We start from the raw sequence: 20270 nt of genomic DNA on the forward strand, positions 1-20270 counted from the left end.
TTTCAGTTTCTTCGTAACTTCTGAAATCGTAAATCCTTGAATTGGCTAAAAGTCATGGGTTTTTCTTTCTGGGTTATCACAGTTGTAAATGGCTTGAAATCACTCGGTAATCCCTTAAGGACCATGGAAATTAACAGACTGTCACTTATAACTTCACCAGACATTTTTAAAGAATTTGCAGTCGTTTCGGCTCTTATAATATAATCAGTAATAGTTTCGGCTTCCATTCGTTTTAGAGAGGTCAGTTCAGTGTATAAAGAAATAATTTGGGGTTTTCTTTTCGATAAATAATGTTCTCTCAATATGTTTAATGCATGTGAAATTGCTCCAGAAAAGGTTTAATATTTATGAAGCAATTCTGGTTTCTGATTGGTTGGTAGCAGAACGTGAATTAATTCGATTCGTCAGTTTCTAGCAGCATCGTTTATAAATAGAATCATCCAACTGTGTGGGATCATACCCCATTACAAGTCCAAAATATTGCAACAATAACAATCAAAAACTGTAATATGAAGAATCCAAATAATATTAAATTTTTTTTAAAAAGTCAGTTTAATTCAATAATTCATTCTAAAAAAATTGTTTTTCATTGTCTTTTTCTTTTAAAAGAAAAAAAAACTAGTTTGAGCTAAATACTTTTTTTTTTTTTTTTAACTTAAAACAAATGTTGTAGGTTAAATAATTAATTTTAACATAATTGTAAAAATATATATATATATATATATATATATATATATATATAGCAGGATCCATGTGCCAACGTTGTCCAGTGGAAATGTGACACAAAGTCAGCACAGTTTCTGTAGAGGAAATCCTCTCCCTCCAAAAAAATGAATAAATAAAACTATGATTATCTAGTGCAGTATCATATGTGAGTAACATTAATTACTATTTGAAGTCAGAGAGGTGGCAGCTACTGTTAGCTCTGAAATAGCAGTCCTGGCAGCCATGGCCACAATGAAATTATCTGGCTTCTACTGTCGAGCATTTTCTGGCATTAACACCTATTGGAAGCTACTGACAGTCATTATCGGCATTGGTGGTTACTGCTGATTAGTGCTCATTTTGGACTTGGTAGGCACTGGCAGCCATGATCAGTGTTGGCCACCATTCTTCTGCTCTGACATAAAATCGTCTGTTTTCAACTGTTGGGATTGTCGGGCATTGTTGGGTAGTTGGGATTCACTGGATGCTAGTGGCAGACACTGATGGTCATTGACATTTACTGGCGGTTAGTGCTGTACTGATGGGCTCTGGTTGCCTTTACAACTGGCGGTCATGACCAGTGTCAGCCTCCATTGGATTGCTCAAAATAAAGTTGTCTCCAATTGTCGGGTACTGAGATCCACTGGCAGTGGTATTTTGAGGTAGCTACTTATATTTACTGGTGGGTACTGGTTGCGTATGCAACTATCAGTCATTGTCAATAATGACCAGTATCAGCTTCCACCATAGGATTGCTCTGAAATTAAATGTCTGTCTTGAATTATCGGGTATTGTCATCCACTGACAGCCAATGGATGACAGTGGTGGAGATTGTTGGTCACTAGCAATAACTGGTGGTTAGTACTTGTTTAAAGGGGTTACTGTTACTTAATGGCAATGGTGTGCACTAGTGGGGACAGGCAGATACTGACAGGCATCACTTTTTGAGATGGTTAATTATGGGTATTGGTGTTTACTAGTGTTCCAAGTCCAAGTATTTTTTTTTTTTTTTGCAATCAAAGCAAGGAGCAGCATATTCTTTGTTCTATTCAATCCTATTTTGCTGCATTGGAATGTAGATATATGGTGACATTTTTGTGTTTATATGAACCATGCTAGTATATATGTTCAAGTTAAATTCAACGTTTTACAGTATTTTTTGTTAAATTATTCGGTGAAAGTACAGAATAGTTACAAAAAAACACGCCTTTTCCCATGTTAAGACTGGCTTTCTAAATAATGTTCTTATTTCAGCATAGTCTGTAAGTACCGATTTGTTAACTGATAAAATCCAAAAATATCTCATCTAATTATATGGAATAATTGTGGTATTTATTATAAACCATACTGGATGTATATTTACTATTTCCTGTTAATTTATGTGACCAGTAGTTTAAGAGTTTATCGGTTAAATATTTTTGTACACACATACACTGTTTTATCGTTGTCAAAATTGCACTAGCTTACACCACTGCATTTATATTTGCCTTCTATCGCCTCCACAACAGTGGGGTTAATATCTTTAAGAGCATATCTGAGAAAATTGACCACATCCTGTCTGCTCATCCTTTGGCTAACATTCACATTTGCGGTGACTTCAATATCCATAATGTGGAATGGCTGACCCACTCAAATAAGACAGATGATAAGGGGAGGTTCTGTCATAATTTTGCCATTGCCTATGACCTCACTCAGATTGTTCACGAACCCACCCGTGTGCCCAATACTACCAGTCAGTATGCAAGCCTCTTAGACCTTTTTCTCACAACTTCCCCTGAGCTATGTTCATATTCCATTCTATCTCCTCTAGGATCCTCCGACCACTCCGTTGTATCAGTTAAGATAAAAATGAAATGTAATAAGTCCTCAGATGTACCTCTCCACCATACTGTACATCGATACTCTATGGCTGACTGGGATAGCTTCCGTACATTTATATCTGACCTACCTCTGCATTCCATGTTTAAAAAGGATGTGTCCTCTATAGTATCAGACCTGACCGAATGGTTAATTTGTAGGCATAGACTGATTCATACCATCAAAAGAATTCCAACAAAAACCTAACAGCCAGCCATGGTTCTCCCCAGAATGTGCTGTTGCCATCGCACACAGAAATCACTTTTTCCATAGCTACCAACGTAATAGATGTACTGAGACTAAAGCTGCTTTCAGGACTGCTAGCAACCACTGTAAAAGAGTAATAAAAAATGCAAGAGAACTATATGCTCAGTCCGTTAAATCCAAAGTAGCTGAGCAGCGGCTTGTTTCCCACCAGTTTTGGCAAATAGCAAACAGGATCCTGAACAAAAGCATGCAGTGCATTCTATCCCAACCATCATCAATGGACCTGAGGTCATCTCGTCAGCATTAGACAAGGCCAAACCATTTGCCAAGAACTTTGCAGCTAATCCTACCCTATACAACGAAGGCCATCAACTCCCCGTATTTCCTCCTATAACAGACAACATGCTATGCAACATACAAATATCTGTGCGTGAGGTTGCCAAGCTAATCAAGAACCTTGATTCCAGTAAAGCAACTGGTCCTGACGGCATTCAAATTATAGTGTTGAAAAAGTTTCAACCAGAACTTGCCTCCATACTTACAAAACTGTTTAAGCGTTGCCTTAAGGAGAAGTGCTTTCCAACACCCTGGAAAATCTCATCAGTATGCCCTGTATTTAAGAATTCAGGCGAAAAGTCATCTCCCTCTCAGTACAGACCAATAAGTCTCCTGTGTCATGAGTAAGTTGCTGGAATCCATATTAAATAAAGAAATAGTTAACCACCTCAGCAGAAACAACCTTCTTAGTGACATGCAATATGGTTTCCGCTTTGCAAGATCTACAACAGATGTGCTAACGGTTATATCTCATAGAAGTAGTGAATCTCTTAACAAAGGCTTCCTTTCCAGGGCAATTGCTCTTGACATATCGAAGGCCTTCAATAAGATATGGTATAAGGGCCTACTTCACAAGATTTCCAGCTACGGTATCACTGGAAATGTTTTCTCAATTATTAAATCATTTCTCTCTGATAGGTTCATAAGAGTAGTGGTTGATAGGCAGAAATCAGAGGCCCACAGTATTAATGCTGGAGTCCCTCAGGGGTCCATCCTGGGTCCAACTCTCTTCCTGATCTACATCAATGATCTCCCAAAATACATACTAAAATCATTTGTTGACATCTATGCTGATGACACGACCATCTATGGCAATACATCAAAGGCCGTAAATGACAAAGTTCTCTCTGATTCTCTCTCCTCTGATCTTGAGCGCGTGGGGGGAAGAGGTGGCTGGTTACTTTTAATGCATCCAAAACCAAGCTTCTATCTTTACATCATCAATGCTCTGATCCCTATCTAGCAATAATTGAAATGGATGGCTCTCATCTTGGGGAGGCTCCATGTTTTGACAAGCTTCTGGGTTTGACCTTTACTCCTGATCTGAAATGGAACACGTACATCAAGTCTGTTGCCAAGGACGCTGGGAAAATGGTAGGATCCTTCTACCGCTCTAGAAGATATCTCACTACTGATGATGCAATTCTCTCTTTGTATAAAAGCCAAGTATGTCCAAGAATGGAGTACTGCTGCCACATCTGGGCAGGAGCTGCTAAAAATAGCCTATCCTGCCTTGACAGAGTACAAAATAGACTTTGTGGTTTAGTGGGGGATGCCCTTTTCTCTTCTCTGCAACCTCTCTTCCACAGAAAAGACATTGCAAGCCTGTCTCTGTTTTATCGCTATTTCCATGGCAAGTGCTCGTCTTAGCTCCTATCTCTGGTCCCCCCTCGCCAATCTTTCACGAAAAACACCCGTCTAGCTGAAACCACTGTCAGTAATTTTCCTCACTCTTTATCTGTGCCCCTAAATCCAAACATAGATTCTATGAGCAGAGCTTCTTTTTTAGAAGTGCATAACTGTGGAACTCTCTTCCATTTACCTGTTTCCCACCTGACTACAACTTGGATGTCTTCAAGTCCAACATAAACAAATTCCTGACAAACCGCCACCTTAAGTAAGACACTCTATCAAATCTCCAATACTAACTATTACTACGATACTATCCCATTGATTACTGTACATGTAATAATCCTTATTCCCGAGGGGCTTCCGGGCCTTGATAAGTGGTGACTTCCATGTAAAAAAAAAAAAAGAAAAAAAAAAAATTACATAGATAGGATTCTATTTTTCCTCGGTGTAAGCATTCTGTAAATTTGAATTGGAATTTTTAAGTTTAAGAATCCAATAACACAGAATTTTTTTTTAAATATTTAAAATCAACTAAGGTTCAACAATATGTCATCTTCAGGCAAAGGAACAATTTGTGTATTTTTCTTTTTCCTTTTCTTTCCTTGTAGCATGGTGTCACTAGAAAAGTAAGTTTGTATGATTAATATATAGTCTAGCTGAAACCATTGTCAGTAATTTCCCCCACTCTTTATCTGTGCCTAAATCAAAATGTAGATTCGATGAACAAAGCTTCTTTCTTAGAAGTGCGTGCCTGTGGAATTCTCTTCCGTTTGCCTGTTTCTCATCTGACTACAACTTGGATGTCTTCAAGTCCAACATAAACAAATTCCTGATTAATCGCCCCCTAAAGTAGGGCATTTTATCAAATCTCCAATACTAATGATTACTATGCTACTATCCCATTGATTACTGTACACGCAATAACCCTTATCCCCGAGTGGCTTCCGGGTCTTAATAAGTGGTGACCTCCATGTAAAAAAAAAAAAAATAAAAAAATAAAAGTCTGTATGAGATATATATATATATATATATATATATATATATATATATTTAGTAGATATTTTTATTTTAATGTACAAATACAAGTAAAATTTATTTATAGTAACATTTAAATACTGTTTAAATTTGTTTAGTTTAAAAAAAAAAAAATTAAAAAAATGAAACTTCGCATAAATTCAGTTGATTCAGTAAAAGTGACTGCCGAGAGGAACATGGTAAACCTTGTTACTTGTTTTTCTCGCCTCCTTTCGTATCATCTTACAATTAGTTATCAGTTCTAGAATTTACCTGATCATCAAACATGTATTTAAACATTTTGATGCCTTTGTCTTGATTAGATCTGCCATCTTGCATAAATAAATCACCAAGTTTAGAATAGAACACCTCGGTGATGTTCTGGAGAACTCTATGGAAATGGAAGTTAAAATTTTAAGATTTTAATTTCTTGTTCGGTGTTATTATTACACAAAATATTCAATTATTTTAACGAGATGCTGAAAAATGACCAGAGGTACAAATAGTTTCTTTGGTAGTTTTTTTTTTTTTTTTTTTTTTTTTTTCTAGTAATCGCTTATCAAGACAAAAAGCCACTCAAGGATAAAGGGTAATGAGACAGATTGTCAGTTGAAATGATGAAGAATATCAGACTATTAAAGATGAATAGGATGAACACAATTTGATTACTTATGGGGATGGTAAGTATTTGTTGACTTTGTATTTAAAGATGACCATGTTGTAGTATGCAGAGAAGCAGTTTCCTGGTAACATGTTCCCTAAATGCTAAGTTCTTGTTTTATTTTAATTTTTTTGTGCATGTTTAATTATATAATTTTTTTTTTTTTTTTTTTAGATTTATTTGTGCAGAGCCAGTCGGAATCCATCTTCAACCTCAAGTCATGACAGCCATACGGAAACCAAATCTCCCTCCTTGTCCCCTACTGCTAGATTCTAACCAAGTGGTGAGTAATGGTTTACAGCCGATAAAATTTGAGAATCTGAAAAAAGTAAACAACATCGCCTCCTTGAGGGAGTGGGGGGATAGATTTTTTTTTTTTTTTTTTTTTTTTTGCCGTAAAATAATTGGTCATTTTTATATATATATATATATATATATATATATATATATATATATAATATTTAGAATCTAAAAGCGTGCGAAGACTTGGGTTAGCTGAATAAATTAACATATCATTTTTAACAAAATTTTGTAATTTTAGCTCTATTCTTAAATTGACTTCTTGCACTCGTACCCCGTCAGCATACATTCCCATGACTAATCCAACAAGCAGCAAACTCCTACCCTTTCACTGTAACGATCCATAGATGCTGGAAAACCTTCTAATCCTCGAACTGCTAGATTTTGGAATTCTCTTTCTGCTTTCCTGAATGTAATAACATGCAGAAGTTTGAATGTAATGTGAACCAACATCTCGCTCATCTCCGTACATGTTTCCCTGTAAACATGGTTCCGATGCTAGTATGGTTTGTTTGGAGGTAAACAACAGTTTTTAAAAAAAAAAGAAGAAAATATTTTCAATATCAAAGGAAAAAAAATTTCCATTTTAAAGTGGTGATGTGGCGGCCAAAGTTTCTGTCTTCCTCTCTCGCCTGCTAGCTGCAACAATGGATTTAACATGAAAGAAAAAACTTCAACAACCTTGTTTCTTAATGGCTTATCCTCTTAATATTGTGCACACTGAGTATTGATTCTTCAGAAGATCATCGCTTAGAACTGATTATTACTTAACACTTATATCCATTACGCCACAGGTCCTTTCAGATAATTCTAGTATGAATTAAGGAGCCTATCTTGGCACTTGTACAGTTTAATCAACAAATTAACAAATGAAAATATCGGAAGGTTACATTGCATGTATCCGTTTTGGACTTAAAATCTCCGGAAAAAAAATTTCACTTAATTTGATCGAGTAGTCCTTTTTTTCTTACAGTGGCAAAACACGTTTTATGACAGCACGTTGTAGGTAGCCATCTTTGAATTTTTTGAACACGCCACGGGGAGATAACTTAGTTTAAAGCACCAATACTCCCTCCCCATCTTTAATACTGGCTTTTCTTCCTAAAAATAAAACCTTTTGCTCGCTATCATAACAAATTGTTTTTTCGCTGTAAAAAAAAAAAAAAAGAAAAAAAGAAAACTACTTGATGAAATTAAGTGAAATTATTTTTAGAGAACTTCATTTCATAACGGATACATACAATATGAACCTTTTTCGATATTTTCATTTTTTTAATGTCTTCATTAAACTGTACAAGTACCCCTATTTTCAGTTGTGGTTAGTAATTTTGCTACTTATGACTGTATATGTCTGCAGTGTTGTATGTCAGCTTTGCATTGCACCTCCCCAGGGATGCAGGGAGGATGAATGAAAAGATGGAGCTTTACAAAAGGCGACAACACCTAATCAGCTCAAGACCTTCTTGTTAGTTTACTCGTTGCATAAATCGAGTCTTGTACACACATCCATTTGTCCGAACTGCAATCTTTATTTTCCCAGCTAATAACCAACAACAACAAGCAAGGGAGATCACTCTAATTCCTTATTACAAAAGAGTAGAACTTGTTTCTCTCAATACAGTAAAGATAGCACTTCATCTCTTCATATCACTTTGGGCTTCTTTTCAATATGCATTTTTTTTTTTTTTTCCTCAAACAAGGAATATTGCCACTTGGATGGAAGAGAGTATTGTTTGGATAATTTCTTGTACCTGTCACTTGAGTTCTACTCTTAATGTCTAATCTAAATTTCCATTCTTTTTATTTTAAATTTTATGTGGAAAATTCCAATTCAAAGCTTATTTTTACACGCACATGAATTTAAATTTTGTTACAAAATTAAAATTGATTTTTTTTTTCGTGTAAAAATTTTTGGATTGTTATTTAAACACCATATTTCAGATCCTAAAAAAATTACTTTGGAGAAGTGAAGAAAAGTGATAATTTTCCTTGTAAGTATAACCTAAAAATAGCCCCACCTGACTCGAGTTTTCAACCAACATTTAGCCAAGATAATTCGGTTTAGAAAAGCTTTTTCAAAATTTTGTGCGAGAGATGACAGTTCATTTACATAACAAGCTGAAACATCTCAAAGATTGAACAATTAAATTTTTCAAAGTGAACACGTTCTTTTTTTTTTTTTTTTTATTATGTCTTCAGCAATCTGAACTCTATTTTTTCCACAAAATTTCAAATATTTTGCTTTATGCTAGTCATAATACATTGGGAGCTAGGTAAAGATGAAAATTGATCTGGGTATTGTACCAACAAAGCTCAAAGAGCAGGTATAAACTATCAATATATAATTCTTGCTAATTTGTTTTAAAATAATTTTTGGATTATCATGCACCAACTTTTCAATTTATAAAATTTTAGGGTCTTTTCTTTTTAGTAATTTGTTGTGGATCATATATATATATATATATATGTGTGTGTGTGTGTATAAAAAATTTTTAACAATTCACTTCAACAGGAAAGATTTGTATTTGTCAATAAACTATTTCACTGAAAAAAAATGTTTTTAAACATTTTTTTCTGCTTCAAATTTTGTCTATTAAAATTGCTAAAACTTTTGCTTCTTGACATATTTAAAGAAAGTTGTATTAATGCTATATCAGTTTGGATAAGCAGAATTAGATAGGCTTAAGAACTTTTTTTTTTTTTTTTTTTTTTTTTAGGTTCCTGTTCATTGTAACCAGAATCTTGGTATTCTACTGACAGTCACAGACAACCAAGGACGTAAATTCAATAATTTTACTTCATTGAAATTTGAATGGACACTCTCGGATTCTACCCTAGCTTCTATTGATTTAAAAAAACCAATGGAGATGACTGTAGATCTTGCTGATCCAGGAAACAAAGGAACTGCCGTAGGTGAGTTATTTTTTGTGTATTTTTTTGTGTGCTGATGTTAAGTAGCGAAGAGTGTCTTACAAAGCTCTGATTGGTTGAATAAGGTCATGTGTTAGAGAGATGAGATATTTTGAAATAGTTCAGTTGGTGCATCATGATTCTGTATATTTACTGCCCAACTCTTTACTCCCAACCTATAATCAATGTTATGTTTTATTGCTGCATGATTTGCTGGTTTCATACGTTTTTTTTGTTTTTTTAAGTAAAATATTTTTGTTTCAAAAACAATAGTTATATCCCCTTTTAAAACAAGCCTTCATATGAACATAATTCCAACCTGTTTCTCAATTATTGAGATGAGGATTGATAATTTATATTTGAATTATTAAAATATTATTTCTCATCTTGAGTGTTATTTTTGCAGCATTTTAATCGCTGTAACCGCAAACCAAACAAACTGGTAAAGTATTAAGTTCTACATGGCACTTTTGGATGTTGGACATTCAATTCTCAGAGCAGGTAATACTAAGAATACAATTGCAAGTTACTTCTACTCTTCTACTCAATCATGGGCAATGGTACGAGAGCATACTACCCCATGGATTAAATAAAAAGCTCCATTCAAAATTCTGTGCAGATTCTGGAGTTAAAAAATGTATACCTGCAGAAAGTCAGATAACATTGATCAAAATATTCTGATAATAAAATTCAAGATTGGTAGTCCAAATAGTATAAACTATCAACCCTCATTTAAAAAATTACAAAATATACAAGAGGCGTTCCGAAAATGATGCCTCCTTTTCTTCTCTTTTTCTTTTTTTTTTTTTTTTTTTTTTTTTTTTAACTTAAATGGATTAAAGGGGATTGCAAATTGCATTATTATGATGACTGAACTTATGCATTTATGATCTGAAAGTTTCATCTCTCTGTTGCAAATATTGATAGTGTGAGACTCTAAAAAAGAAACCCCTGTTATGGATGTGTGTCAGAAACAGATGCTTCATTGAATTTCTGGTAAAAGTGCATTAAGAATGGTGGTGACTTTGTAGAAAAATAAATACTGATGCACAAAAGGTCGCTCGTTTTAATGGTACCATTTCTGTCTTTGTAGCTCTTTTACTTTTTAAGTAAAATAATAGGAGGCTTCACTTTTGAAATAATCCTCATATGACAAAGCACACTCTAACCGCCATGCATAACCATTGTTCATAGCTGGCAAAACTGCATTGATACTGGTAAAAAAAAAAAAAATTCTGGGGCACGAAAGATCGCTTGTTTTTATGGTAACATTCTCGTCTTTGAGTTCTAAAATTTTTTTAGTTAAAAAAGCAAAAACGAAATAGGCTTTACTTTTGGAACGACCTTCGTATTTCTATTTCTGTCTACGTTGTTATATGAATAATTTGATTTAAAATTATTTCCTTTCTTTTCAATTTGTTGAACTGTATTGACATTCCTTAGATCATTCACTCCTTCATTTTTGGGTTCTGGATATGACCTTAAACTATATCCAATGGTAAGGCCCCAGGTTGTGGGCTTTGGGGAGAAGGGAGCCACCTCCTAATTGCTATTGCTCCCAGGTCCACTCTGACCCAAAGTGGTAGTACCTGTTAGGGTCTCAACTATAGTTAAATAGAAACCGACTGGGGAAAAAAAAAAAAAAAAAATATTCTATTCAAAAATTGTTCTTCAAAATCACTGGATTCAGCATTAAATAACCTGAAAAGGGTTGATATGCCGTAAAACAAAAACAACCAATCAACCTTCATTTTTAATAAATGCTTTTTATTCTAATTCTTTCAGCTCATCAATATGTACAGATGCTTGGCACACCTGGCACAGTCATCGTCACAGTGGCCTGCACCAATTACATTTCAAAATACCTTGTGGCTTACGGAATACCTTTACATGTAAGTAATTCATTAATTTTTCTTTCTTTCTCTTTATTCCTACCAAAAAATACTGTTAAAAACTCATTCAATATTTGTGGGTTTCTAACAGTATTTTATATAATTTTTTAGTTTGGATTCATTTTCCCAAACCTAACATATTCAACAGCGAGCTTGCCGTCATTTGTCTTTTTCAAATATACTGATAAACGTTGCATGTTTTTCCAACCAATTAAGCATTTTACATTAAATAAAAACACTAAAATCTTATCCAGTTAGGTAGAAAAGTAACTTGCCTTTCATAACATTTATTTGTTATATATTTGTTTTTTGACAACTTTTTCGAATTTGTGTATAGTAAAACCATCTTCTATATCGTCATGGCTGACGGAATTAGAGCTTGCTACACCTGTCTATTAAATAAAGGGCTCTGTTCAAAATTTTGTACAGATTCCAGCGTTCAACAAAATGCTGAACTTAATTTTTTTTTGTTTTTTTTATGCCTCGTTCATCGTGCATGCTTCACTCAGTGTAATACAGCTTCCTATTCCAGTAGCTTCTTTCTGAAGAATTGTGAACTTGTAGAACTCTTCCTACTGACTGTTTTCCTTCTACCTATAGCCTTGGTCTTTTCAAGACTAACGTCAATAGGCATCTGTTTTCTTTGTGATAATCATCTTTCATTCTTGTTAGCTCCTTACTTCAAGTGGCTTCATGCATTGTCTGGAGCGATTACTATTAATTTATATATTAAGTTATGACAATTAAACTATACAAAATGTTCTCTTTCAAACCAACGAATCTTCATGAGGATAAAACGTGGAAAATTTTGTATAGTTTTATTGCCATATATATTTTCATAACTTACTATCTAGCTCTACTTACATATTGAGCACTGATAAAATAAATGCTGATAATCAGTGCATAAAATATCTGTATAAAATTTTATGTGGACACATGAAATATACTTTTCAGGAAAAAAACGGATGAAAATTTAATTTCTTTGTTTTTTTTTTCCAGTCTAAACTTCGTTCAAAAGTGGTTCAGTCATTGGAGTTGAATTTGGTTACTGAAGCTTACATCACACCTGACACTCTCTCCGTGTTTAATCATCCGTCAAATGTGGTAAGTATCAAAAACAATGCGGCCTTTTTATCCTTGTCTATATAAGTGAACACTTCATAGGGTATTTGTTATATAGCTGTTTGTATATTATGTGAACCAAATGCATATTTTATATAGTCGAGTGTGTACACACACTCGTATATTTACCTGTTCATGTATATTTGTATCACCGTCCATATCATCTCTAAGGTGTTGAATGTGTGTACGTGTCTATACGTGTGATTGTTTATATAATTTATGTGCACATTATATTTATAAGTGTCTCTGTGATATAATGTATGTTCATACATATTTATAAGTTATCATCTAGTGTGTGCATATATATATATATATATATATATATATACACATTCAATAACCAGTTCACCAAACACAGCCAATAATGTACAAGGACAGAATAATTTTAAATTGTTCTTTTCTTCATTTTTTTTTTTTTTTCTAAAAAAATGTTTACTGATTAAAAGGAATAATTTTAAATTGTTCTTTTATTTATTTATTTTTTTTTTTCTAAAAAAAAACGTTTACCGATTAAAAGGAATAATTTTAAATTGTTCTTTTCTCATTTTTCAGAATATTTTTAAAAAACTTTTCTTTTTTTGTGTGTAGGCTTCTTTGGAAATTAAGAAAGGTAGTGGCTATTTCTATGTTGAAACAATTCCAGATTCAATTGTTGATGTTGTACTTAATAGCCACAAAGGAATCATTCAGGTAAGTTGTATCCCCATTTTTCAAAAGAAACTATTGTGTTGTTTGGTTATGAAAGGGAGGTGGCAGCTTTACATCTTTCTGTATTTGATTGGCACCTGTGTTTTCACGTTTGTTAGTTTGTAAATATGATGTAGGGAAGTGAAACCTGATCAGTGAGAGTTGAGGACCTGTATTGCATGGAGAGAAATATCAGAATGATACAATGGATGTGTAATGTGAGTCTTAAAGACAGATCTCATGACCTTAGAGGAAGATTAAACCTTGGCAGTATAAGGTGTGCAGAATGAGATACTTTGATTGTATGGTGACTTTGAAAAAAAATCAATGAGAGTTTTTGATGCAGAACAGTTATGGTAACAGGTCTGTGATACTATTGACCCCCCCCCACACACACACACACTTCCTTAGGTGTTAGGAGGTAAGGGAGAAGTAGAAACAGAAATATGACAAAAAAGAGGAAATAGGTTTATCAGCAGAGCAATGGAAACAAATATACGCAAAAGGCAGCTGAAATTGTATTGTTAATCAGTGTGTGATAAACAAAGACCAAACATATTTGCAGTTCACACAGTTTGGAATGTGGTGGTAGGTTTTGTGACTGCTTACGACAGTTGGGGATGTTTTGCAGACTGTCTTGGGTCTATGACAGTTTGAGTCGGACAGAGGTCATAGTTTGAACTAGATCAAAAGCTCTTTAGGGGATCGAGATGAGCTAACGTCAATTAACAAACACAGCCTCGACAGAACGTATAATGTGTAGACAGTCGACAGCGCAATTGATATTGGCAGAATTTGTCTGAGTTTGTGTTTTATTTTAGTTTTATACTTGTGAACCCATGCATGGCCCCTTTGACAGCCACTAATGTTAGAGATGATGAAAACGACAACGACACTGTCAGAAAAAATGAAAAAAGAAGAAATCTATGGTACACAACATTAGGGTCAGTGATGTTGTCGAGCAGGGGGCCATGTGGTCTTACAGGTCAAATTCATCGGAAAAAGTCGAGGAAAACATGACAAGCTGGTTCTGGTGGTTGACACAAGAGAAACAACAGACTACACCTTTTGTTAATCAAATTAAAAAATAAGGCATTCAAATTAAAAAAATAAGGCATTCAATTTAAAAAAATTGGTACTAAATAATTGTATGATCTGAAGTAAACTTTTAAAAAATTTCTAAAAAATAATCTTCCTTTTAGATTTATTATCAGGTGTGTTTACACCAACAGACATGCCTATAACATTTTTCAGTATAAAACAAGCTCCATTAAGATGTCATTTGATTTTACTTGTAGATACATTTATTGCTATTTCTGGATTTGGATGGTTCCGTAATTTTTCAAATAGATATTTCAAGGTAACTTGACAATTATCCTCTAACAGTTTTATTAAATAATCCTTGTGACAAGGTAAAGATTTTTAAATTCATTTTTGGCTCCTCCTCGTGGCTTTGTTTCAATGCTTTTTTTTACACCCTCGACAACCCACTTTCTCGCTGTACTTTCATTACAGTGATTTGCCCTTTGCTACCGCATGCCGATCTCCATGATTTTGAGCAGCTTCGATAATACAGCGTTTCGCATCAGTTGGTGTTATATTTACTGTTTTGTTTTTTTGTTTTTTTTTGTACTCCTCATTTCATCATGATAGTTCGTACAAAAAAAATTGTTTATAAAATTGAAAACTTGATTTTAAATTGATTTAAAATTGTCTTGGTTTTAAATTGAATGTGTCAATTTTTAATTTGATCAGCAAGAGGTGTAGAAAAGTTGAAGTCCTTAACGAAACATCTAATCTCAAATTGGAAACAAGATGAAAAAGGAAAAAAAATAATTTATTAATGAATAGAAGATTATCTGATGCTGGTGTGATTGAACTTAGTCATTTTTTTTTTTATGCCTCGTTCACTGTGCACTCACAGGGGACCAAGGATGCTTCACTTGTTTTACTAATGATTGGTTTACAGTTTTCATTTAACATGTTTCTACGTTATCGGATGTATAAATATTTATTGGTTTTATGCATTTATTTTTTTAGATGTGCGTGTTTGTTGGTTAATACACATACTCATGTTCACACACCCGTTTTCATTAGGTCACCAAAGTTAAGCAATGTTAAGCCTGGCCAGTACCAGATGGGTGACCATTTGGGAATACCAGGCGCTGTATGTGAGGACATTGACACTTCGTATACCATGTCACGAACCTTATAGAGTGAAACATCTTTTACTGGATTGCTATGACCTCACACAAATTTGTCAACACTAATACAAGGCCACTAACCTAAAAAAAAAAAAAAAACTCTACAAAAAAGAAAATCCTAAATCCATTTTAATTTTTAAAAGAGTAAATTTTTACCATAAAATATAAATACCATCAAATAACAAACTATACCAAAACCTTGCCCCAATATACCCAGCAAACATTAACTCCGAAAGTATCAAAAAATTTAAAACCTTATATACAGCATCAAATGACCCAAAGAAGGTCGATATGCTGATTAAACAAACAAACAACTAAACACTGGCAGCTCCTGCATCCCACCTGGCCTACAACTGTCTCAGTATTGTCCTCTCGCTGGATCAGGTTGGTTGGCACAAGAGAGTGAGGCTGGTCTATGCAAAACGGATTCACTTTAAACAAACTTTGAGCACATGTTATCCATCATCTCTGGTATGATCAGATGGTCTTCGTTGTTCCTGCAGAGGAACTACGTATGATAGAAGTGAAGCATGTCCAGGAATGTGTGTTGCATGAAGAGAAAAATTATGAGGATGATACAATGGCTGTGTAATGGGAGTGTTACTTATATCTGATGACCTCAGAGGAAGATTACATCTGGAGAGTATAGGGAAATGTGTACAGAACAGAAGATTTAGTTTGGCCACATTGAAAGACTATGTAAGAGTTTTCGGTTTAGCTATAGAACAATTGAGGTAGCTGGGTTAGTTCACAGGGCAAGATCAAGGAAGACATGGGAGGCAGTGATAAGCATGGACTTGAAAAAAGGATAAAAACCTGATTAAAAGTTTGGAAGTCAGTTTCTAACTCTTTCAACGCATACAAGCATATAAAACAAACGTTAAACCGAATATGATGATGTATGTTAGATTTTTGTCAAGAATTTGCCCTATATTAAAAAAACAAATGAAAAAAAATTTCAAAAAGATATCATATTCCAAAAATTATGTAAATTAGTAATTAGAAGAGGATTACTATTGTCCTATTTTTAAATAAAATAAAATTTTGTGATAAACAGAAGAGTGGCTGTCTTGTGTGCCATTTTGAAAACAATCCTTTTAAAAAAAAAAAAAAAAAAAGAACTAACTCAATAATTCAAACTTGCAGAATTTGTTGTAATGCCTACAAATTCCTATTAATCGCTTAAAAAAATCAAATGCAACAGCAATGAAATAGTTGGTGCTTTTACAGAATTGGGACAAGATTTTCAGAAATCGTAAAACTGAAGTTCATATGAAAACAATGGTATCTACATATCTCTTGTATTTTTAAGATGATTATATCCAAAAATTACAACAATCCATAAGGTAAAAAAAAATTTTATTGAAGAAAATAAAAAATAGAATTTGATGAAAATGATCGTAAAACACAGAATTTAACAGGGAGATTATTTTCCATTCGAATTAAACAAAGATGACGGCAATTTTTCACCTGCTGACACAATCAAAATTGTTTTTAATAATTCAGTAATATTCAGGTAATTTCGACTGAATAATTTGGAAGTTATCATTGTAACTTATTAAAATTTAAAAAAAGAAGAAGAAAAAATCGATTAAAACCATTGTTTTTTATCTGAAAATTCCATTTATCAACTATAAAATCTCGTTCCAATAGTGTAGAAGCATCAGTCTTTTGATGGAAGCACTAATGCTAGTTGGGGATTATGATGAAGATTTGATCTCTGCAGTGATGGCCCAGACAAGAACGATGTTCATTTTGTTTTGTTTTAGAGTTGCATTTAAACGAATTAAAAAGAATATCTTATTATTGGGTTTTAATATGGGGGAATTCTGGATAAGAACCGTATGTTAGTATATACATAATTTTGTTTATTGGTATGTATGTATGTTTGTACATCAATGCTCTTAAGAATGATAAAATGATCCAATTTGTGGAGACCCAATCAAACTGGATTCCAGCAGTTTCTCTACATCACAAGGTGAACTCATTTTTTTCAGTTTATAAAAACATCTTTTAAAGCTGATAATTTTTAAATGCTTAAATTTTTTTCCTTAAACAAATTTCAGGTGAAACCTAAACTTGATGGAATCTCGACTGTAATTGTTCACGATTTGTGTTTAGACGTCCAACAGCAGCCGTTGGCGAAGGTGCAGGTGTCGGGCGTTGGACGCATCCACCTGTATGTCATCGACAAAGTAAGTATTAAAAATTGCAGTTTGGAAATACAGGAAGTTCATGTTCTTTATTGAACTTTTTTTTTTTTTTTTTTTTTTTTCATAAGAATTTTGTGAACTTATTTTTGTTCATTATTTAAAAAAAAAAAAAATTCTCATGGGAGTTTTTTAGCAATGAATGTTTTTCATTTCTTTTGGGGTTTTTAAGATTCATGGGTTCTGTTGGTAGGAAATTAGATTAGACCGACTATTCCGCCCCCCCCCCTCCAAATTACAGTGGGTTGACATTGGGTGGTGACCCGTGATGCCTAAGGATGGTATCTTGGTAATTGAGCAGATCATGCCCAGGACATTATAAGAACAGGAACCTGCAACACACCATTTTAGTTCTTACTTGGGTTGACTGAAGGTTAGATAGGCCCGATCCAATCAATTGGTTGGTCATGTTTAGTTCTAAATCTTGTAAATACAACAAAAAAATACTCTCGCACTCCCCATATTATACAGTAAACAAATTTTGTAAATGGTGGCTGAAGGGTCAATCCACTCTATGGACAATGAACTCAAAAATGTTCTATTTGGATAAAAGAAAAAGAAATCCTCAAAAAAATGCATCAAAAACATTACCTTCTTAGATGCCATGAAAATAATAAAAAATACCAATTATGTAGAAATAACTAAGAGAAACCTACAAAATACAAATATACCAAATCACCATGCAAAAGCAACAAACCCAACCAACGTGAAAATAGAAGGCATCACAAAACTCTTAAATGAAAAATTTGCTTCAAAAATTTTAAAAATCCATATTTCAAATCAATACTGAAAACCTAATAAAAACCAAAACATAACCCAACAGAGGCCTAACAAAAAAACCCAATCAAAAACCTACAAAAACCTCAAACACTTCTACAGAAAAAGCTATTCCCATGGAACTCAAAAAAAAAAAACAGACACCAAAAGCAATAAAATCATCATCCAACAAAAAAAGGATCTAAATCCAAAAAAGTAAAAGATTGATCTTCATCAACATTAAAAATAAGAGCCTTTATCCAGAATGGAATTGAGGCAATGAACACAGAAAATAAGACCAGATACCCACGACTATCTGCCCCCTCCAAAAAAAAACTATAAAGCGAAAGACCCAAACCCAAAAATAAATCATGGAAAGAAAAAGCAAAATATTACAATGGAATTGTATAGGAATAAATGCTAACCTAGAAGAACTACACCGGCTAATAGAAAAACTAAACCCTGCTGCTATCTCTCTTCCATAAACTTTCCTCAAAATGGCAAAAAAATAAATCTTAAATATCAACAATTCAACTACATAAAAAGTACTGATCTCTGAGTTTCAGATGTTATATCCATCTTAGTCAGAAATGATATACATCTCACAGTCACATAGAACTCAAGACAAACCGACAAGCAAAAGCAGTTAGAATAGCTCTACCCAAACAAATCAACAAAAAAAGACACCAAAAGTAATACAATCATCACCCAACAAAAAAGAACTCAAATAAAAAAAAAAATAAAAAAAAGATTGATCTTGATCAACATCAAAAATAAGAACTTCTATCCAAAATCAAACTGAGGCAATGGACACAGGAAACGAAAGACCAGATACCCATAATTACCCCTCCCCCCAAAAAAAACTATAAACATAAAAACCCAAAGGATAAATAAATGATGAAAAAAGAAAAACAAACAAAATAATACAATGGAACTGTATAGGAATAAATGCTAACAAAGAACTGCACCAGCTAATAGCAAAACTAAACCCAGCTGCTATCTGTTTTCCTCAAAAATGGTAAAAAACATATCTTAAGAAATGCCAACAATTCAACTACATAAGAAACATTAATCACAAAGTTTCAAGTGGTACATCCATCCTAGTCAGAAATTATACATCTCATGGTCACATAGAACTCAAAACAAACCTACTAACGAAAGCAGTTAAAATCACTCTATTCAAATAAATCAACATCTGCTGAATCTACCTCCAAATGAGAAAATGAGAGAAAGAATCACAAAACACAATTCTACGACTACCCACATCTTTGATATTACTTGGAGGCTTTAACTTGCACGTCCCAATATGGGGTTGCAGTAAAACCAATCAGCAGGGCAAACTCTGGAAGTGACCACTTACCAATAATACTAGAAAGTCTGGATACCAATCCAGTAGACAAAACTCAAAATTAGAACCTCAAAAAATAAAAAGAAACTGGAACAAATTTAAAACTATTTGTTCCATAAAACTAACTCTCAACTGAGATACCAAAAACCAAGATCAAATTGCATACTTCACAAAAACGATAATTTCTATAGAAGAAAAATGCATCCCTAAATTTTCCAAACCCACCAAGCACAAGAATAAACAACAATACAAAAGTAACTGACCTCGAAGAAATTGCCAATATATTTGCCCAACACTTTCTACAAAACTCCTTTGCTACAAACCATAGTATAAAATTTTAGAACTTTAAAGAAAATAACGAAAAGATTGAACTGGACTTTCATTCCAAAAATACAGAAAAATTTAACTTGCCTTCTTCCTACCTCAGCTGAATTACAGAACTCCTTCACCCAATCGCATAATACCTCATTAGGACCAGACAACATACACTATAAACTCCTCAAATAGCTTCCAGATCCTTCCATGAAATGCCTACTAAACATCCTGAGCAATATCTGGATTAGTGGTAAAATACCCAATTTCTGGAAACAAGCCAACATCAATCCCATACCCAAAACTGGAAAGCTATCCAGCTACAGAACCATCTGCTTAACAAGTTGTTTGTGTAAAACCTTAGAGAGAATAGTCAACAACAAAGTAACTTGAACT

At 33.6% G+C, this 20270-nt stretch overlaps 1 protein-coding gene across 1 annotated transcript in view; it reads left to right on the forward strand.

The window, feature by feature from the left end:
• LOC145266410 (nuclear pore membrane glycoprotein 210-like) overlaps positions 1-20270 on the forward strand; it is a 203385-nt gene that overhangs the window by 112681 nt on the left and 70434 nt on the right. The window contains exons 20-25 of the mRNA XM_080122073.1: positions 6308-6416; positions 9151-9346; positions 11129-11235; positions 12235-12339; positions 12946-13047; positions 17315-17443. Of these exons, the coding sequence (XP_079978199.1) occupies positions 6308-6416; positions 9151-9346; positions 11129-11235; positions 12235-12339; positions 12946-13047; positions 17315-17443 (748 nt within the window). The remainder of the gene's footprint in view (positions 1-6307; positions 6417-9150; positions 9347-11128; positions 11236-12234; positions 12340-12945; positions 13048-17314; positions 17444-20270) is intronic.

This window comes from Euprymna scolopes, chromosome 41 (assembly GCF_053919585.1).
Source record: "Euprymna scolopes isolate OS-2025 chromosome 41, ASM5391958v1, whole genome shotgun sequence".
Classification (NCBI taxonomy): Eukaryota; Metazoa; Mollusca; class Cephalopoda; order Sepiida; family Sepiolidae; genus Euprymna; species Euprymna scolopes.